Here is a 19155-nt window from a genome sequence, read left to right as displayed (position 1 = left end):
TCAGCAGCACATCTATGAAATCCTACTATTGTGCTGTAGCTGCAACCATTGAAATGAGACTGAAAATATGAACATTAAAAAGGATAGCACCATGGTCCTGAAGTCTGAGGGGTCACTGGGGACAGTCCTGCTTGAGGTCTGGTCTGGGTCACTTCTTGAAACAGTGGTAGACCAATGATCGGGGGTTGAGGGCATAGCGTTCGGAGGCCAGGAGCTTGTTGAGGTACTGAGGCACAGCAGGGCGGGGCGCGGGGCAATGAGTGGGATGAGGGGCAGGGCTCAGAGCCATCACTTCTGCCATTCGCCGCTTCATCTCATCCACCTCTCTCTCCTGTCGGAACAACTTATCTGCAAACACGCAAAAGACTGTATTTTATCAAGATACACCACACAGAAACAGTTTGACATTCTATTGCCTCACATTTATAGATAGTGCTTCCTAGTGGACTTTGGTATATCTTTAGTTACAAGGCTATGCTTGGACTACAACCTCCCTCTATCTGTACTATATTTGTACAGGAGAGATGCACTGTGCCAGGTTGTAGCACCAGTGCTAATTTCCACTTGTCATCCTTGGGCTAAGTTAATTGATTGATTGTATTTAATTGACCTTAGCTGTCAGCTATTCTTCCTGGAGACCTATGTAGCATGTTTTGGGTTACATGTTGGGTTGTGATCTAATGATCAGCTGATGCCCCTCTGTATCGAAAGCCCGCACACAACTCTGTCTCTGATGCCCACCCAGCTCCTTCTGTTTGGAAAACTGTAATGTGACTGAGCGCTTTTCTCTCTCCTGAAATGCTTTTAAATCTAAGATGAAATCTTCAGTAATATGCACTTGCTTTTCCTAATCTGTGATCATGTCGTTTTACTACTGTTTGTATGTACTGTATATATGTATGTACTGTATATACAGTATGTACTGTATATATGTACTCTATGTATGTATTGTATGTACTGTATGTATGTATGTATGTATGTATGTACTGTATGTATGTATGTATGTATGTATGTATATGTATGTATGTATGTATGTATGTATGTATGTACTGTATGTATGTACTGTATGTATGTATGTATATATGTATGTAGGTACTGTACGTATGTATGTATGTACTGTATGTATGTATGTACTGTATGTATGTATGTACATATGTATGTATGTACATATGTATGTATATATGTATGTATGTACTGTATGTATGTATGTATGTATGTATGTATGTATGTGTATGTATGTACTGTATGTATGTATGTATGTACTGTATGTATGTATGTATGTATGTACATATGTATGTATGTACTGTATGTATGTACTGTATGTACTGTATGTATGTATGTACTGTATGTATGTATGTACTGTATATGTATGTACTGTATGTATGTATGTACTGTATGTATGTATGTACTGTATATATGTATGTACTGTATGTATGTATGTATGTATATATGTATGTAGGTACTGTAGGTATGTATGTATGTATGTACTGTATGTATGTATGTATGTATGTACTGTATGTATGTATGTATGTACTGTATGTATGTATGTATGTATGTATGTACTGTATGTATGTATGTATATGTATGTATGTATGTATGTACGTATGTATGTATGTATGTATGTATGTATGTACTGTATGTATGTATGTATGTATGTATGTATGTATGTATGTATGTATGTACATATGTATGTATGTACTGTATGTATGTATGTATGTACATATGTATGTATGTACTGTATGTATGAATGTATGTATATATGTATGTAGGTACTGTACGTATGTATGTATGTATGTACTGTATGTATGTATGTATGTATGTATGTATGTATGTACTGTATGTATGTATCATATATGTATGTAGGTACTGTACGTATGTACTGTACATATGTATGAATGTATGTATTGTATGTATGTATGTACATATGTATGTATGTACTGTATGTATGTATGTATATATGTATGTATGTACTGTATGTACTGTATGTGTTGCTGTAACTTTGTAAGTGGCCAGAACTTTCTTGAAGGTCTAGTCCTGATGTCTGTGGTGTTACCGTGGGCGATCTGTAGCTGTCTCCGTGCATCCCCCAGGGCAGAGAACAGGTCCAGTTTGATGCGTGTCTCTGCGCTCAGACTGAGCTCCAGCTGGTGGGCCTTGTCCTGGAGAGCGGAGAGCGAGGAGAGGAGCAGCTCTGTGCCCTGCTCCACAGCGCCACACTGGCCCAGAGACTGCACAACACCAGACACATTTAACACAATATGCACTAGTGATGAAAATACTCTACAAATGGGCCTCATTCATGAAACGTTCTTACGCACAAATTTGTTCTTAAGGCCTTCTTATGAACATTGTTGGCATTCACAAACTTTTTTCTTAACTCAGAATGTTCTTCTGGAAGAACAAATCCTACAAACAGTCAGGAGGACTTGTAAGAACAAAAATTCTACTGTTTTAGAATATTATTACTCTGATAATGCAACAAAAAATGTGAATTCCTCCATGATTGTAAGTTATATATTTTCTTAAATTATTTCCTAAAAACATATTACTGTGATCCAAAAACAACCTGTCAATAGACATTATTCATAAATCACAAAATTATAATTTTGCGCATTAATGAGGATATTTTATTGTTGACTGAGCTCTCTAAACAATTAGTATTACTCAAGTTTTAAATAATGAAAAGCAAAGATTGAACCAGCAAAAAAGGTATGGATAATTAAAAAGTAAAAAAAATAATGTAATGTGCATAAGTAGCCTATTTGGACATTAAATCTAGCCTTGTATGTTGCAGACCTACGTGCAGACGGTGACAAGGCGACCCAAAAAAAAATCTCTTCTGACACAGGGTCGCGACCCAGTCTTTGGGAAACACTAATGTAGTCCTTTGAGTCTAACAGACTTTCTCCAGGCTGCAGTGAGCCTCAGTCTGTCCCAGCTCCAGAGCCTCAATATGAGCCTCTGTTACAGCCCTGGGCCTGGTCACCACACTGGACTCAACACCCCCATAAGCCCCACCACCCCCCTCACCCCCGTGATCGGAGCACATTTTTATGTGCCTCTACCCCAGCCCCCTTCCCTCCCTATTTACCGTGCATCCATGATAAATACAATTAAAAATGCCACTTATTTCAAAAAAGTTTATGACCTAAATCTTCCTCCCTGAGTGTGTTCATGTGAGCTGGACATTTTAAATTGCCGTTGAAGCTATAAAACAGTTGTAGTCTGTAGACGTGCTCCACCTGACCTCCTCTACAAAACCTCATCCACCTGCCCTCCTCATTCACTCTCTCCTCATGCTTTCATGTGTCATAATGCCAAAACCATACTGGCAATATTTGCAAGTTCAGAGGGCGTTTCTAACCAAATACATATTCATTTTCTATGTAAATTAATTGTAAATGAGCATGGAGGTGTTTGTAGCTGAGCGTTGGTGAATTCAGCACAACTGTCACTTACGAAGGAATTCAGCTGTTTAAGAACACTTTGTGAATCGGGCGCAGAGTTCTCTCAGCATCTTTTTAAAGTGGAAATTACAAACATTTTTTAAGAAAGGATTCATGAATGAGGCCCATTGTTCTCAAAGTCATGGTCTAATGTTGTTCAAAAACATACCTGCATTAAAGAGGGGGTATTACACAATTACTAACACATAACTATGCAATGGATGGAGTGTGCAATGATGGGAATGGTGTAATGAGTAGAGTGTGCAATATTTTACTGTTTGACCCCCTATAACCCCAGCTCTTTGGGACAACGGATGAAAATTAGCCATAGTCTACAATCCGGTGTGTTTACATTCATGTTGTGTCATATTTGTCCATTAACATGCTCTGTCCCAATCAAATAAATAAATATAATTTTTAGATCACCATGTAACCTTTTATTGTTTTGAAAATGCTAAAATTGGTCAAACTCCAAGTCCCTTCTCCCTTTGCCCTCCTCAAGAAGTCACTCCACCTTCAGAGCACCATTCTGCTAATGAAACTAGCATATCATATTAGCTTTCATGCTGTAATGTATTGTTTTGTATCACGCTTTTGTATCTTTATGGAGAATTATCATGTGGGAGCATGGGTGATGTAGGCTTATGGGCTGAGCCTTGTACAGAATCATATTTCTAATCATAAGGACGGTTTGAATAGGCCGCAGGTGAAATCACTAAATTACTCAAACATGCATGCACCTAAAACATCTTCAGGCATGTTTTTGATGAGGGAATAGCATTATAATATGGTAGAAAGCTCCAAAAGATGATTTGGCATAACACTCCCTCTTTAAGTTATTTTACATGTTTCAACTATCTCCCTCTGCAGAGCTCAAAACACTGCACCTTCTTCCATCTTGTTACATCATCTTGTTATCTAGAATTAAAGTGAAGTGCCCCTCTGTATTTTTAAAGTTCATGTGACTACAATTACAACTTGACATGATTAAGCACATGTATAAAGTGTATTTGATAACACAATTATTCTTATACAGAGTAGAGAGGACAGGGAGGACGTGTGAGTCTGTCTCACCGGAGCACAGTGCAACGTGCTGATTCGGGCTCAGGGTTCAGCATGCGTCATGAACAACAGCACACACACATCTGCAAGACCACAAGAGACATTTCAGCACCGCAAACACAACACACACGTGCAAGACCACAAGAGATGTTCCAGCACCACAAACACAACACAAACACACATCTACAAGATACTGTGGACAGACACAAAGGCAAGACCACAGGATCTCAGGGCTCCGAGACTGTGAAACTACACACCACCAGAGAAGCTAGGAAAGAACCAGGAATAAACCGGCATCAGTCAGATCTAAATCATATCTAAAGTAGGCATGGGATGATATTCAAATTTGGTGTTTAATTATCATGACCAAATAATTGCAATGAACAAATATATATCACTACAACTATATAAGTTTTCAGAAATATTTGTGTGGATAGGATAGAAATCCATGCATATTTGGGAAATCTGTGCATATTTGTCTGTAGTTGAGCATAAAATAAATATTCATGAGCTCTCAAATTCTTGATGTCGTACATAAAATATATTGAGTGTATTTTATGCATCAGAATATGAATTGAAAAGTTACGATTATGCTTTCTTCAGTACGAATCCGAATTCACAGACGCAACTCAACTGTCAAAAATACATCATCACTTCACAGGCACCTTTATCTTAGTAGATAACATAGTGGTAGCCAGTGGGCTAACATCAGATGTAACGTTATCCCAGAGCAAATGTGCCATTTCCCATTCAGAGTAGGTATTTCTAGGCAATATCACACAGAAGCGTTTGGTTCCCGAATTCAATGTGACAAGACAAGTGTATTTTTACAATAAATTATAATTAACACCATCTGTTCTTCAGCTGTGTAGCTCGTTGTACAATTACTTAGTTTTTTTCCTCCACTTTTACCTGTCTGCAGCAGTGAACCATGTGCACTCTCGATCTATGTTTCTTCTTCTCATTAAATAATCCCTGTGAAGTATTTTTGACAGCAGAGTCGCATCTGTGAATTTGTATTTGTACTGAAGAAAGCATAATTGTAAATTTTCATTGTGTGTTTGTAATTCTTGATGTTGTAATGTTTCATTTCATATTCTGATGGATAAAATACACACAATACATTTTATGTACGACTGGACTCATTTGAGAGTTTACAAAAATGTATTTTATGCTCAACTATGCTGACAGTTTAAAAATGTTATGGATATGAATAATTATAAATATTGCACTTTGTTATAAATGAAAACAACAATGATCTAGAAGAGCTCATCATGGATAAGGATCTTTTTCTGCACATTCTGTTGATACAATGAAGATGATCTTGTTTGTGATTATCAAGATGATATAAAATGTCCCTGAATGATTATTGTCTGCTGTTTATATCACGATAAACAATATTATTGTTTATTGTTCTGTCCCGAGTCTAAACAAGGTCTAAACCAGGGTTAAACTAGGGCTACACTAGATCTGCATGAAGGTTCACCCAGAAAAGGATCAAAGGATGTATAAAACTGATCCACTTTGTTACTAAGCATCTATAATCCCTGATGCCCAGGAGAAGCCCTTCTGTGGGGCCAGTACCACAGTCTGAGAAACCCTGCATCAGTACAAGCACAGAAACACAGTGTTCTACAGACGGTCCCTCAGGCGTATGGGCCTACCTCCAGGTCCCTGTGCAGCTCTGACAGGTGTGTATCTGTGAGGTGGCCCTCTCTCTGCAGCTGTTGGTACTGCACCTCCAGCTCGCTCACTCTCCTCCTCAGCATGTGGATGTCAGGGTGCTCCTGTCTGCTGCAAGGACATAGCACTTACCACACCACTACTATGGCACATTTATGCTAACATTTTATTTCACTTTATAATTTAAAACCACAGTGTATAATTGTTTAGCCAGAAAATAGACAAAATAAAATGAAAGCATGGTTGAAAGTGAAAGTTACATCCTGTGAAAATCTTTTTTTGAAATAGTGATGCCAATAACTTTAGTTTCATTTTCAACAGTTCTGCACCTTTGCCTTCTGTTGGAAACAGTGGGTACTTCAAATGCACATCAAATGTGGCTCAAAATCGGTTTTACTGAAATGTGACGTAAACTGCGAAAGCTAAATAAAATAATCTGACCTAAGAATTGGTTACTCCATGGAAAACAATGTTGTTTAGATGTATGTGGAGAACATGTGTGTGGAGAACATGTGTGTGGAGAACATGTGTGTGGAGAACATGTGTGTGGAGAACATGTGTGTGGAGAACATGTATGTGGAGAACATGTATGTGGAGAACATGTGTGTGGAGAACATGTGTGTGGAGAACATGTATGTGTGGAGAACATGTGTGTGGAGAACATGTGTGTGGAGAACATGTGTGTGGAGAACATGTGTGTGGAGAACATGTATGTGTGGAGAACATGAGTGTGGAGAACATGTGTGTGGAGAACATGTATGTGGAGAACATGTATGTGGAGAACATGTGTGGAGAACATGTGTGTGGAGAACATGTGTGTGGAGAACATGTGTGGAGAAACATGTGTGTGAGAACATGTGTGGAGAACATGTGTGTGGAGAACATGTGTGTGGAGAACATGTGTGTGGAGAACATGTGTGTGGAGAACATGTGTGTGGAGAACATGTGTGTGGAGAACATGTATGTGGAGAACATGTGTGTGGAGAACATGTATGTGGAGAACATGTGTGTGGAGAACATGTGTGTGGAGAACATGTGTGTGGAGAACATGTGTGGAGAACATGTGTGTGGAGAACATGTGTGTGGAGAACATGTGTGTGGAGAACATGTGTGTGGAGAACGTGTGTGGAGAACATGTGGTTGGGTGGAGGACTTACGTGCTGCTCAGGCTTCTAGCTGCTGCCTCCTCTTGCATCTGGACGTGTAGCTCATTGAGCTGTCTCTCCACAGACAGTCTGGCCTCTGTCTCAGCTCTCGTCTTCTTCTCCAGGAGAGCACTGGTCTGTTTGTCCCTCTGCTTCGTCTTACCCAGACACAACAGCCTGCGGACATCACATATGTATGCTATTCTACATGACTGTTACACTATATGAAGTTTTCTGCATTCTCACTATGTGATCATACCGGCTTGTCAAAGCCTGATCCTGTCAGATCTCAGAAGCTAAGCAGGCCGGGATGGGAGACCGCTGGGAATTCCAGGTGCCACAGTGGGGCAAGACAGGCAAGACACTTCATCCACATTGCCTAGTATGAAAGTGGTGTGTGCGTGAGTAATGGTTGGAGGGGCCAATGGTGCAGATTGGCCGCCTCGCTTCTGTCAGTCTGCCCCAGGGCAGCTGTGGCTACAGTAGTAGTTTACCACCACTGAGTGTTGAGTGAATGAATAATGAACTGTAAAGCACTTTGGGTATCTTGAAAGGTGCTATATAAATGCAATGATGAATCATTTAATTAATTAATTAATCACTTGTGTGTGTTGTTTCATAACAGTAAAGCATAATGTGGCCTGATGTGAAGCAGTGTGGGTGTTCATTGTTTGAGCAGAAACACTTCCATGGTTCTTTCACATGTGGGTGGTGTGAAAGGAGGTGTTTATTCTCATTATGTAAAGTAATAACTGTATAAACAATGACATGATACTATGTTGTGCTGTGAGAAGCAGAGCAGAGGGAGTCCTTCTCTGTGAGATCCTCTCTTTGGTCACTCCAGATGCTTCTCAACTCTAGTGTGCACCGGGTATTTTTAGACCTGTGAAAGAGTGAGAGCCTAGTCTGCTCATGGAAGAGCAGAAGACCAGAGAGGAGCAGAGGAGGAGCAGAGGTCTAAGGGGGAACAGAGGAGCAGGGGAGGAGCAGGGGAGGAGCAGGGGAGGAGCAGGGGAGGAGCGGGGGAGGAGCGGGAGGAGCAGGGGAGGAGCAGGGGAGGAGCAGAGGAGGAGCAGAGGAGCAGAAGATGATAGTCTATCATCCAGATATTCTTTTCCAGCTTTGGTGCTCCCCATACTGGAATCCAGTGTAGGGCTCCAGCTACTGGCAGCAGAGGGAATTACCATGGGGAAAAAAATGTCTTAGCTAATAAACAACAAGCCCTGACATGTTAATATAAGAATGCAGTTGTAATAAATGCTTTCTAATAGGTTGAGCCCCAGTGGTGGCTGCTGGTTTAATTTTTTGGGGAGGCACCTAGGCCTAAATTATGAATATATATTATAAATATATAACCATATGAATATAGGTTTCACAGACTCTTTATGTTGGCCCCTGGTTCTTGGGTAGTGACCCCTGGTCTTATGTGACTTACTTGGTGTGCAGCAGCATGTTGGCCTCCCGGAGCAGGTCCAGCTCTGGGCGTAGGCTCCTCTCACTGTTGCTAAGGTTACACAGGTGGCTCTTTAGCTCCTGCTCCGTCTGTCGGCTGGACTGAAGCTCAGCCTTTAGCCTCCTCACATCCTGCTCCAGCCTGGAACATACAGAGACAGAGACCTTTAAATGGGTCATTCGAATGCTGCTCTAATTGTGGTATACACAGTCAAGTTCAGTTTGTGTCAGCTATGAGGAACAAGGCATGCTGGGTTAAAAAATAAAAAAATAAATCAGAATAAGAAAAAAATCTGAGTTCAAGTTTTATTTATATATTTATGCTTGCCTTCTTTCATTGAAGTCAGTGGTAAGTTTTTCAGTTTGTTTCAAAGACGTCATGTTGTGCTTGTGCCTGCTATATATTTGACACTACATGACATTTTAAACCTCAATATTGTTCCAAAATGATTTAATAAAAGAAACATGTTTGCTGACTACTGTGATAGATAGTTGCAGATCACACAAGCAGTAACTGCTTATTTTCATTTGTACCAAAACGACTACACAATACTGCCAAATCCTAGATATGTCACTGATTAAGAAAGTAAAACTGGAGAACAAAGTACAGAGAAGTGGGTGTATATCAGGGATAGTAAAATGGTGTCTTGAAAAAGAGCAATAAAAGATAGCTCAAACATGCACAAATGACTCCAAATACAAGAGAGTGTCAATGATGAGGGGAAACAACTATAACATGGTTTAAAGCAGGGGTTCTTAACCTTTTTGACAGAGGCCCAATTTTTCCAGTGCAAAGTGGCCTGAGGCCCATTAAATAATAACACTCTATAGCAAGGGTATTCAACTAAAATTTGAGGAGGTCCAGATAGAGAAAATCTCCTCAAGCAGACGTCCGGGACATCATAATGTCTAACTTGTGTTATGATTGTGATACAGAAGTAGTAGTTTTATCAGTGTTTGAATGTATGAACAACAGACGAATCAAAGAAAATACAAGTTAAAAACATTTCAACAAAATGTATTGTTAACACTGAAACCACAATAGGCCTACATTAGATATAGGGCTGCAGTTTAAAATTAATTAGAGAAAATAAATAAAATTGCTAAATTGTGCATCTTAAAACAAAGTGCCTAATTTCAGAAAAAAAGCAGCTTTAGTTTCCCTTTTTCTTTAGCTTTCACATCTCAACTTAACAGTCTCAGTACATTTTTCAACAGATCTCAAAACCGCTTTCCTCTGTATCTGCATTCAGAGCTGTGATCGTCTTGAATGCTCAGATTTGATTGGCTCAGTAGCGTCACGATTGGTTTGTATGTTCCTTGGTCCATTAATACAGTTGTGTAAAGTTTAGAGTCTAAACTAAATAGGCCCTATTCAGTTGAGCCAACTTATAAAATGAACTGCATTTAGCCTAGTGTGAGAAATACTACAGTTGGACTAGATCCAAATCCAGAGTCCTGAACCAGTGGGAACAGCTCTGGATCAGGCTGGGTTCAGATGAGCTGGAGCGGGGAGCGGTTCTTCCCCGGCAGAACCACGTTCACAGACGGACCGCTCAGAACAGCATATAATGAACCAAATGGGATTCACGCTTATGTCCGGATGCTTTGAACCACCTCGAAACCAGCCGTAGTCCTCGAACGTGGAGGACAGGAGCAGCCCCCCCGGACCTGTGGTCCACAGTGCATTCTCGCTTTCCCCACATGGAACATGGAATGGGGATGGGCACGGAACCGCTTGGACCCAGTCCACTGCACACTGGTTTTACTCGCCCCTGTCTGGAACCAGGACATGGAGGACGGAACCTCCGGACCCATCTGACCAATGCGCTCGGAGGACGGCACAAGACCAAGGACCGGACCCCCAGCCTCATCCCGAGGGGCTGTGAGCTACGGCGAGTGCTCCTCTTTAGTGCTGTTGGCTGCTGCTCTTACCTAAACTCAGAGCTTCTGCTCCGGGCTGATGTGCGGTGAGGTGCGTACAAAGTTCTACATGCTGCTGTTTTATGAGTTCATGGTGATAACTTGAGATGAGGATGGCCCGCGGTGTCGACACCTTTCACAATTGGAGGTCCCTCTGTCCCCCCAGGGAACAATGGTATGGCGTATATCGGGCTGACCACGGTCCGCCAGTTAGCAATCCTGATGCAGTCCCACTGCCCTTGCAACCCACTAGTGCAAAACTGAAAGTTTTTGCGTCCCTCTAGGTGGTGCCCTATGGTTAAGAATCACTGGTTTAAAGGACTATAGAATAATAGGTATATTTTAACAAATATAAAAAAAAACTGTAAGAGGGGAAAATGTAGAAAATCAGTCCAAATGCATGAATGAATGTTTTCCATCACTCAGTGATGGTATGTTTTTGACAGGTATGTCCAATGGTATGTCCTACAGTTATACAACATCATACTGTGATCATTCTTATTCGTGAAGGGTTTTCATTGACATGATTTTGCAGTTGAGGACATGGTGGATGCATTTATTTATGACATGCTTATAAGAAATGTACTGAGTGTTTCAGTTTGTTAACCCAAACCCTAGCTCTTACTTGTTCATCTGGTCCGCGTGTAAACTGTGAGCTACTGCAGTGTTGCGATTGGGGCTGATGGTTTTGGCTCTCTGTTTCTTGTCCACTCTTCCCCCTGGTGGTGACGGCGTGTGGTGACTGCTTCTGCGGGCTTTGGGAGAGGTGTTCTTGGACGCTTTGTGTCCTTTGCCCCCCTGCTCCTCCTGAGGTAGGCTCTCGGGGCAGTTCTCAGTGGGTCTGTGGAGAGCTTCACTGGATTTGGGTAGACAGGAGGAAATGGAAGAAGAAGATACACGGCGGGTTGAATCAGTTTTAACAGCTTCCTGTAGGGGGCGCTCTGTGCGTTCCTCTGAGCGGATCTGCAGACAGTCCACCACATGGGCCTGGTCACTGGACACCACTAAGCCGGTGGGACACTGGTACTGTCCACAGTCGGGCTTCCCCTTCCACCTGAAATCTGCACAGAACATGAATAACACTGAACAATCACAACCTGGACACAGCTGTTATGCTGCAGAGCACAGAAGAAACATAATGTATATTAGACAACCCAGAAGGGCCAAAAGTGTCCCTCCATTTGTGTCCCTTCTACAGGATCGGCTGACCCAACCTGACCAGTCCTCTTGTTAAACTGCACTGAGACCATTGACTGAGACACAAATGCCACTGAGAAGCAGTCTAAATGTTGCAGCAACATCAGTTCAAACTGTTTGCTGCAGCAAAATGTGAATTTCCCTCAGGATTAAAAAAGTCTAATAAAATCTCTCACTTTCTAAAGCTATTGGGAAACAATAATTTAACTTTTGTTTAATCTAAATTTGACAAAATAATAAAAACCACAATTCACGCACATGCCACTTTTATACTATGCAATGTGGGTGAAGTGTTTTACCTAAAGAAACAACGACACATCACATCAACCAGTAGGTCTTATTTAGAATAAAACATTAGAAGGCTTGATATACAGTAACAGTGTAGACAGGGAGTAGGGACTTACTGGAGGCGTCGGGGGGGCCTTTGGGGCAGAGCTGCAGGCCGGAGGTCAGGGTCAGGTGGAGGTTGGGGTCACTCTGCACAGTCCTCTGAACTCGCAGCTTAAACGCACTGGAGAAGTAACAGGTGGCATCGAAGCCCAAGTACACCACCGGGTACCCAATACTACACCAGCACAAACAGAGGAGGGGTAAAAAAAATGTATGATGTGGTATTATGCTGGAGGAAATTAAACAGAAAACACGTACTAACCCTGTAGTTAAGATCTGTACATGTTTGGAAATGCATAGGATTTTTGTATTAGTAGCTCCGATTTCAGTCTCAAATATGGACGGGTTTAAAATGACATATCGTAACCCGTAAGGTTTAACATTTGGTGATTATTTAGTTAATACTCACCCAAATTCAAACTAACTTAAATTTTTGAGAACATATTTATGAAAAAATCAATACTGAATTGATCAAAAATAATATGAAATGAACCTTTCCTAAATAATTTAATGGTCAAGAGTAGGAGTGTGCAAAAATATCAAAATATCGATATACTGTATCGTTTAATGTGATGATACAGTATCCACATCAGGGAATACTGTATCAATATATTGCCAAGAGTATTTTTTTTTATATTTTACTAAATTATTTTGTTACAGCTACAGTTTTGTTGCTTGTTTAGAGGAAGGAAACTTGCTTATGTGACACATTTGACATTTTCACTGTTTTGATGAGTAAAATGTTTGTGTTTCATATTAACTGCACAAGCAGTGGTTTGACAAAGACTTTTAGTATGACAGCCCTGATTTAGCCACTATTTTTAGTGAACTCTATCAAATTGATTTGAAATATAATATAACTGAAAGTGCACTGTATAAGATATGCATCGTATTGTGGCCTATGTATTGAGGTATTGGCAGCTTCGTAATGATACCCAGCCCTAGTCACAAGTCTTATCAGACATAGAGCAAGACCATGAAGTTAAATTACTTCACTATTTTGTGTTAAAACTTACATAGACCTATGTATTCATGAAAATACTTTTTGGTGGTATTATCAATATTAATATTGATACTTTGCAGTAACATCATGCTGGGAGTGTTATACATTTATCTCTATTGGTGGAATGTAACACAATGTACGCATTAGCAAGCACAGACAAAAAAAAAAAAAAGTTTAAGATCATCTAAAAATTCAAGAAAAAAAATATTAAAATAAAACTCAGATTAAAGTCTAATTTCAGTCCCAGAGCTTCAGAAAGCGCAGCACTATTAGCATCACACCCCCAGAGAATGTTGATGACATCAGCTGCAAAGTATCAATAGATAATGGAGCCTTTTTCTTAATATGTAAACAGGCTGGTTGTGGTAGAACAGTGAACATGCTTGTGTCCGTACCAGTGCGCGGCAAACAGGTGAGACAGGTTGGCGTGAGATGACTTGAGGTCTCGGAGACGCAGAGACGCCTCAGTGTAGAGCAGGAGCACCCACAGCCACAGGGAGGACACACACAGGCCCCTCTCTGCTCCAAAATAACACAACAACAACCACACAAGAGCTGTCACCATGGTAACACAGTCTCCTCTCTGCTCTAAAACAACACAACACTCAAAAGTCATCATCGTGCTAACACATGCCTCTCTCTGCTACAAAACGGCACAACAACAACCACACATGGGTAGTTGTCATGGTAACACTCACAGCCCCCTCTCTACTTAATAACCACACAGAAGTCAAGAGTTATCGTCATGGTAACACACAATCATTTCCAATCTATATCAAATGCTTCCTTTTGATTGATTACTACCACTAGTTGGGTGTCTCACCTGTGTGCCAGATGTAGTTGAACAAAACATAGGTGCTGGCCACAAAGAAGAGCCAGTGCAGAGGAACAAACACCAGGCAGAAGATGTCCAGAGTGAAGGCAGCGCAAATGAACGCGACACACAGGACCTTCAGGGACAGAACCAGAGATTAGGCTATAACCCATGTGTGCGTGACCTGCAGCAGACCCTTCGTCTAGGCAGTTTGAGGAGTGTAACGGCCCTCAGGAAAAAAAGTACAACAGGATTTAGACTAGACCCATTTGCTGACTCACCGGGCCATGACAGTGGAATGTGCTGTAGACACTGCAGAAGAAAAGCCAGCAGGGCCACAGATACTCCAGTCTGAAGTCCAGCAAGAAGTCCACCAGGAGGACCAGGCACCAGAGGAGCACCAGGCGCACCAGAGTGTAGGCACTGAAGGAGAGACAGCAAAATTAGGCTTACAACACAACACTTCTACACTCCTGTTTCATATGCTCTGGTCTAATGTGTGCTGCACAGAGGTACTTTACTTAAACATTAAAACAGTTCACAGGTGCACTGTGTAACTTTTCTGGTGGCGTGTGGACCTGCCACCAGCCTTTATCCATGGAGATGATATTACTTTACCTGTAATGTTCCACAGTAGAACATTCGTTTATCTCTTTGGTGATATCACAAAGCCAATTTACAGGTCAGATCTGTGGAGAGGCAAGTCTGCTCACAGTGTTGAGAAACATGCATGTTTTGTGTCCAAACTATGGCTTGTGGATTAAATACAGCCCTCAGACCCACTTTCTTTTAGCCTGATGAAAAACAACACAATATCTCAAGAATGTTTGAAAAAAGGAAGTCTATATCGTCATGACACTGGCTTCATGAGATTTTGTCCTGTTATGATTCTAATATTGGGTTTATTAGATTAATATGAACGTAAAGGGCTTGTGTCTGATTTTTAACCACAAGTGAAGAACAAGTTTCAGACTGAACAGTTAGCCGCATCCACTCAGTCCCTCTTCTCACGCTGATGCTGTACTATGACAGACACATAACCATGGAGCTATAATAAAAACTGGATAAGGCATTCCCCCTCTGTCCTGGCTCGAGGCCGACTAGTGGCCGCTCCAGGTACTGCAGCTCCCAGGAGCTTGGGCCCAGAAAGAATTTTCCCATAGAAGCACAATGCATTTTTGGGAATTCAAACTGTCCGTGCTCGGCTGACAGGGCATCCACAACTCTCCCAAACTTCAGGTTTTGTAGGATTTTTTTCTATTTTCACAACATAAACTAAATTTTTTTAAATCCTCAAAGCGTCTTTCTTTCAAAATCTTTGTAAGAGTTACCCTCTTTCTCCTCTGAGCCTGCGCTCACTCTGCTCTAGCAGCTCTTGCCCTGATTGGTTACCTGTGTCACACGGGTGGGATTCACTAGCCCCTATTGAGGAAGTAAATGCGGAAGTGAAAATTTTTCTGGTACAGCGCCATCTTGGGTTCATCTTTCAGATTTGATTATAGTTCTGTGCACATAACTGTCTGAGACAGTTACCACATGTGTACACCCTCTAACCTCTCGGACTGGAAAAAACTGTCTGCCCCTTACAGTTGCATCCTTTTGGTTCTCATACAACAAAAATATCCATTAAAAAAAATTCATAAAATACACACACACACACATTACTGGTTTATTACATATCACTGCTTTTTCAATGCACTGTATATTGCTGAACTGGGTAAAAAAGTCAGGGAGCCTACTAACCCTAATATTATTATTTGAAAAGAATTCCAATTTGATCTGATTCTGATTTCTATTTTGGCATGGATCTGTCCGTCAGTGAACTGCTCTGATGGACCAACAACAGTGTGGGCTCAAACAGGCTTATTATTATTGTTACTACACATACTCATCCCTTTAAGAATGCCCTGCTCCCTGTGTGCCCTGCCCCTTTAAGAGCACGGCCCTTTGTTCTATCCAGCGGCCGTGCACATCTCAGGCTCTTTGTTTGGTTTCCATGGCGATACCTCATCCGGAGACAGAGGGGGGCGCCGTGGCATCCCTGCACCAGCACTACTCAGGCTTTAACATGCTAGCTCACACAGAGGCTAGCTCACACAGACAGTAACACACACAGAGGCAAACACACACACACACGCACGCACACACATTGGAGGTTCAGGGCAGTTTCCAGTATGATGGAGAGAGACTGGGAGGACACAAAGAGCAGTTCCACATGGACAGAGGAGTCCTGGAACAGTAAGCCCATCCAAATCACTGCCTTCATATAAACTTCTTATGTAAGACTATTTATGTAGTTTGTCCTTTTTTACACATTTGTCCACAGTAAAAAATAGCTTCTTATTCTAACAATGTTAAATCCACATTTTGCTATTAATTTCAACCAGGCTGGTTTTGAACATTATATGAACAGGCCTGATGTTTATGTTGAACTGACAAATCAAAGTCATCATCAGTCACTGCCATTCATTGAGTTTCTAACAGGCCTAAGCTGCACTATATTTGGACTATTTAAGGATATTTCAGCTGTTTATTTATATGTTATCATATGTTATGATATGTCAATAGTTTTTTTGTTTGTTTTTTTGCCTACTAAGTACTAAGTTGTTTTACATTTGAGCCATTTTCAACCCAGCTTTAATTTGAGGATACAGGCCAATTGTCAGGGCTCACGTTGTGTTTTGTAGCAGCAGCAGAGACGCGCACAGAGCCTAACAAGTGGTTTCCATCGCCTCCATTAGGTTTGTGTTTATGTCACATATGTTACGCACGTTTGTTACGTTTGGGCCGTGCAGACACGAGTTTAGGACTGTGCATGGGTCTGGATGTGAAAAAAGGAAATAAAGCCTTTGCAGGTGAGCTAACACGAGGGACATTTCAGTGATACTGTAAACAATGAACACGCAGAGACGCACGGCATGTTTACGCGCTGTCTCTGCTGTAAAACAGCAGGATTCGCGCTCTACAGGGATCCTTCCGTGTGGAATTGTCTTCACTAAATGTGTGATCCAAGCATGGATGAGGTCATGCGCTCACAGAGCAGACAGGTAATGCTGGATGGACAACTGTACACAAAGACGCTGCGTAACAAAAGCGTGCTCTCCGCGGCGCTGTTACCTCTCCGATAATTTGTCGGTGAGTCGGAGTTTCTTCATCCTGCGCAGCCTGCTCGCGTCCATGGCGCGTTTCTTCATGGTATGGCTTGGTTTCCTTGGCGCTGTGTCCGTGTGGACTGCAGCGGGGCGGGGAGAGCGCTCAGCGGGCTCTCGGTGAGAATGGAGCGGAGATGCTGATGACGGACGGGGCTGGTAGTGTGTCTGTGGTGTGTCTACGCGTCTGGAACGCGGGGTGCTGATGGAGCCGCGCACGCGCATTGGAAGGCGCACCTCCAAGAGAAGCGCTGGGAAGCAGAGCGCGGGATGAACCGAGGGGTTCTGTTCTACCTAATGTCAGTAATCGTGCCGTGACTTTTATGGGAAGGCAAACAGGGCTGGGGTGGACTTCAGTATTTAGTCGAAAACAATTTAATAACGCCAATTTTTGTGCAAATTACATTGGAAATTAGTATATTTCTTTTCACTCACATTCATTTCATGTCTACTGAACCATTCTGGAATCAAATTAGAGAGACCTAGACCATATAGTTTATTAATATTTGAATATGGGACTGTATTTGACACCATCTTCATACAAACAGAGCTGTTTGTTTCTACTACACCTTATTTATGCAGCTGAGCCTTCAGGACTGTTGTTATGTATTGTTATTACAATGCATCAAGAAACCATATGACAGCTCTACACATGTGTAATGCACTGACACCACAACATGTACATTCATGAAGATCATGAAGAGATACTAACAACAACCGTGCACTGGTCAGACACGTGCACTTATAACACAACCTTATGTGTCACAAACACCCCCTTAAACACAGCCCTGCGTTACAACAGCTCATTATCACTCAGCTCTCACAGCACAGCTGCAAAACTACGTCTTTCCTGAAGAAACATCCAGTATTTCCTTGAAGTGGATCAGGTCCAGAGCACACCCATGTCCCTCCACACATGTGTAATAGTGCTGTTATTCCACTGACACTGTTGCTCCTTCGTAAAAACACAGATAAGACAGGCTCTTCTCCAGCCGCTCACTCCACTGCTCCAACTGGATCCTCCGTTTCACACAAACTAGCTCTGAAACTCGCCCACAGTTTTATTAAACGACTGTATTTCTAAATAACATCTAATCATTATAAATGCAAGACTTCAAACAATGACTTGTTGCTAAAAGTGAGTTATTTTTAGACACTTGTGTTGAAAGTTAGGCTGTGGATGTCATCTCCTGCTGCACATGCACGCACTAGAAACCACTGTGGTTCCCGTGGATGATGAGGTTTATTCAGCACTGTCAAATTGAGCTACCCACACTCCTGCGCATGCGTACGCGCCCAAACGCTGTTACAATTTAAATTACATCAATTTGAGCTCCGGAGGCACAGGTGGGACAAATTTCCCTCCCTGGATTGTGTGTATAAATTTTTGAAATAAATGTTTGTTATAATGTTTTTTCTGTTGTCCGTTTGTCTGTCCTCATCCATCATGACTACGAGACAAGTCCATTGTTATTGGCACTAAATAAATAAAATTGAACTGAATGGACTTGTCCCCTTTTCAATGTCCCCAGTTCCACAAAGGTGAGTTGTGCACCCTCTACTAGAGCATTATTTGGGAGAAGATATAGTCAGGATTTACTTCCTCTACCCATATTCATCTAAATGAGTGAATAATGGTGATTCTGCAGTATATGGAATTACCTAGCAAAGTATATAAAAAATAAATAAATAAAAAAAAATAAAAATCCTGTGGTTCTGTTATGGTGGACCTGTAATGGACCAGTAGGGGGCAGTAAAGGTTAACTCCTCCTGAGACTGACCCCGCTCTTCCCTACAATGAGTGCACCTGATTGACTTTTCTGTGCTGTGGAGTCAAGGTGAGGTGGTGAGGCTTTCATGTTGCAAACTCAGTCATACAGCAGACACAGCA

General features: G+C 41.6%; 1 protein-coding gene across 1 annotated transcript; it reads right to left on the bottom strand.

Annotated features, from left to right (window-relative positions):
- Positions 1-121: 121 nt before the first annotated feature.
- si:dkey-12h9.6 (macoilin-1) lies at positions 122-17312 on the bottom strand. Its single transcript, XM_020939970.2, has 11 exons — positions 17233-17312; positions 14397-14538; positions 14125-14251; positions 13697-13820; positions 12309-12473; positions 11337-11765; positions 8772-8930; positions 7349-7513; positions 6173-6299; positions 2054-2228; positions 122-348 (listed from the first exon to the last, which is right to left on the bottom strand). The coding sequence occupies exons 1-11, from the start codon at positions 17307-17309 to the stop codon at positions 149-151; spliced, it is 1890 nt and encodes a 629-aa protein (XP_020795629.1). The 5' UTR covers positions 17310-17312; the 3' UTR covers positions 122-148.
- Between the last annotated feature and the right edge of the window lie 1843 nt (positions 17313-19155).

This window comes from Boleophthalmus pectinirostris, unplaced genomic scaffold, assembly GCF_026225935.1.
Source record: "Boleophthalmus pectinirostris isolate CB_2022bp ecotype Guang Dong unplaced genomic scaffold, ASM2622593v1 HiC_scaffold_13, whole genome shotgun sequence".
Taxonomy (NCBI): Eukaryota; Metazoa; Chordata; class Actinopteri; order Gobiiformes; family Gobiidae; genus Boleophthalmus; species Boleophthalmus pectinirostris.
Note: the sequence above shows the minus strand (reverse complement) of the source record. Positions and strands in the feature narration are given on the sequence as shown.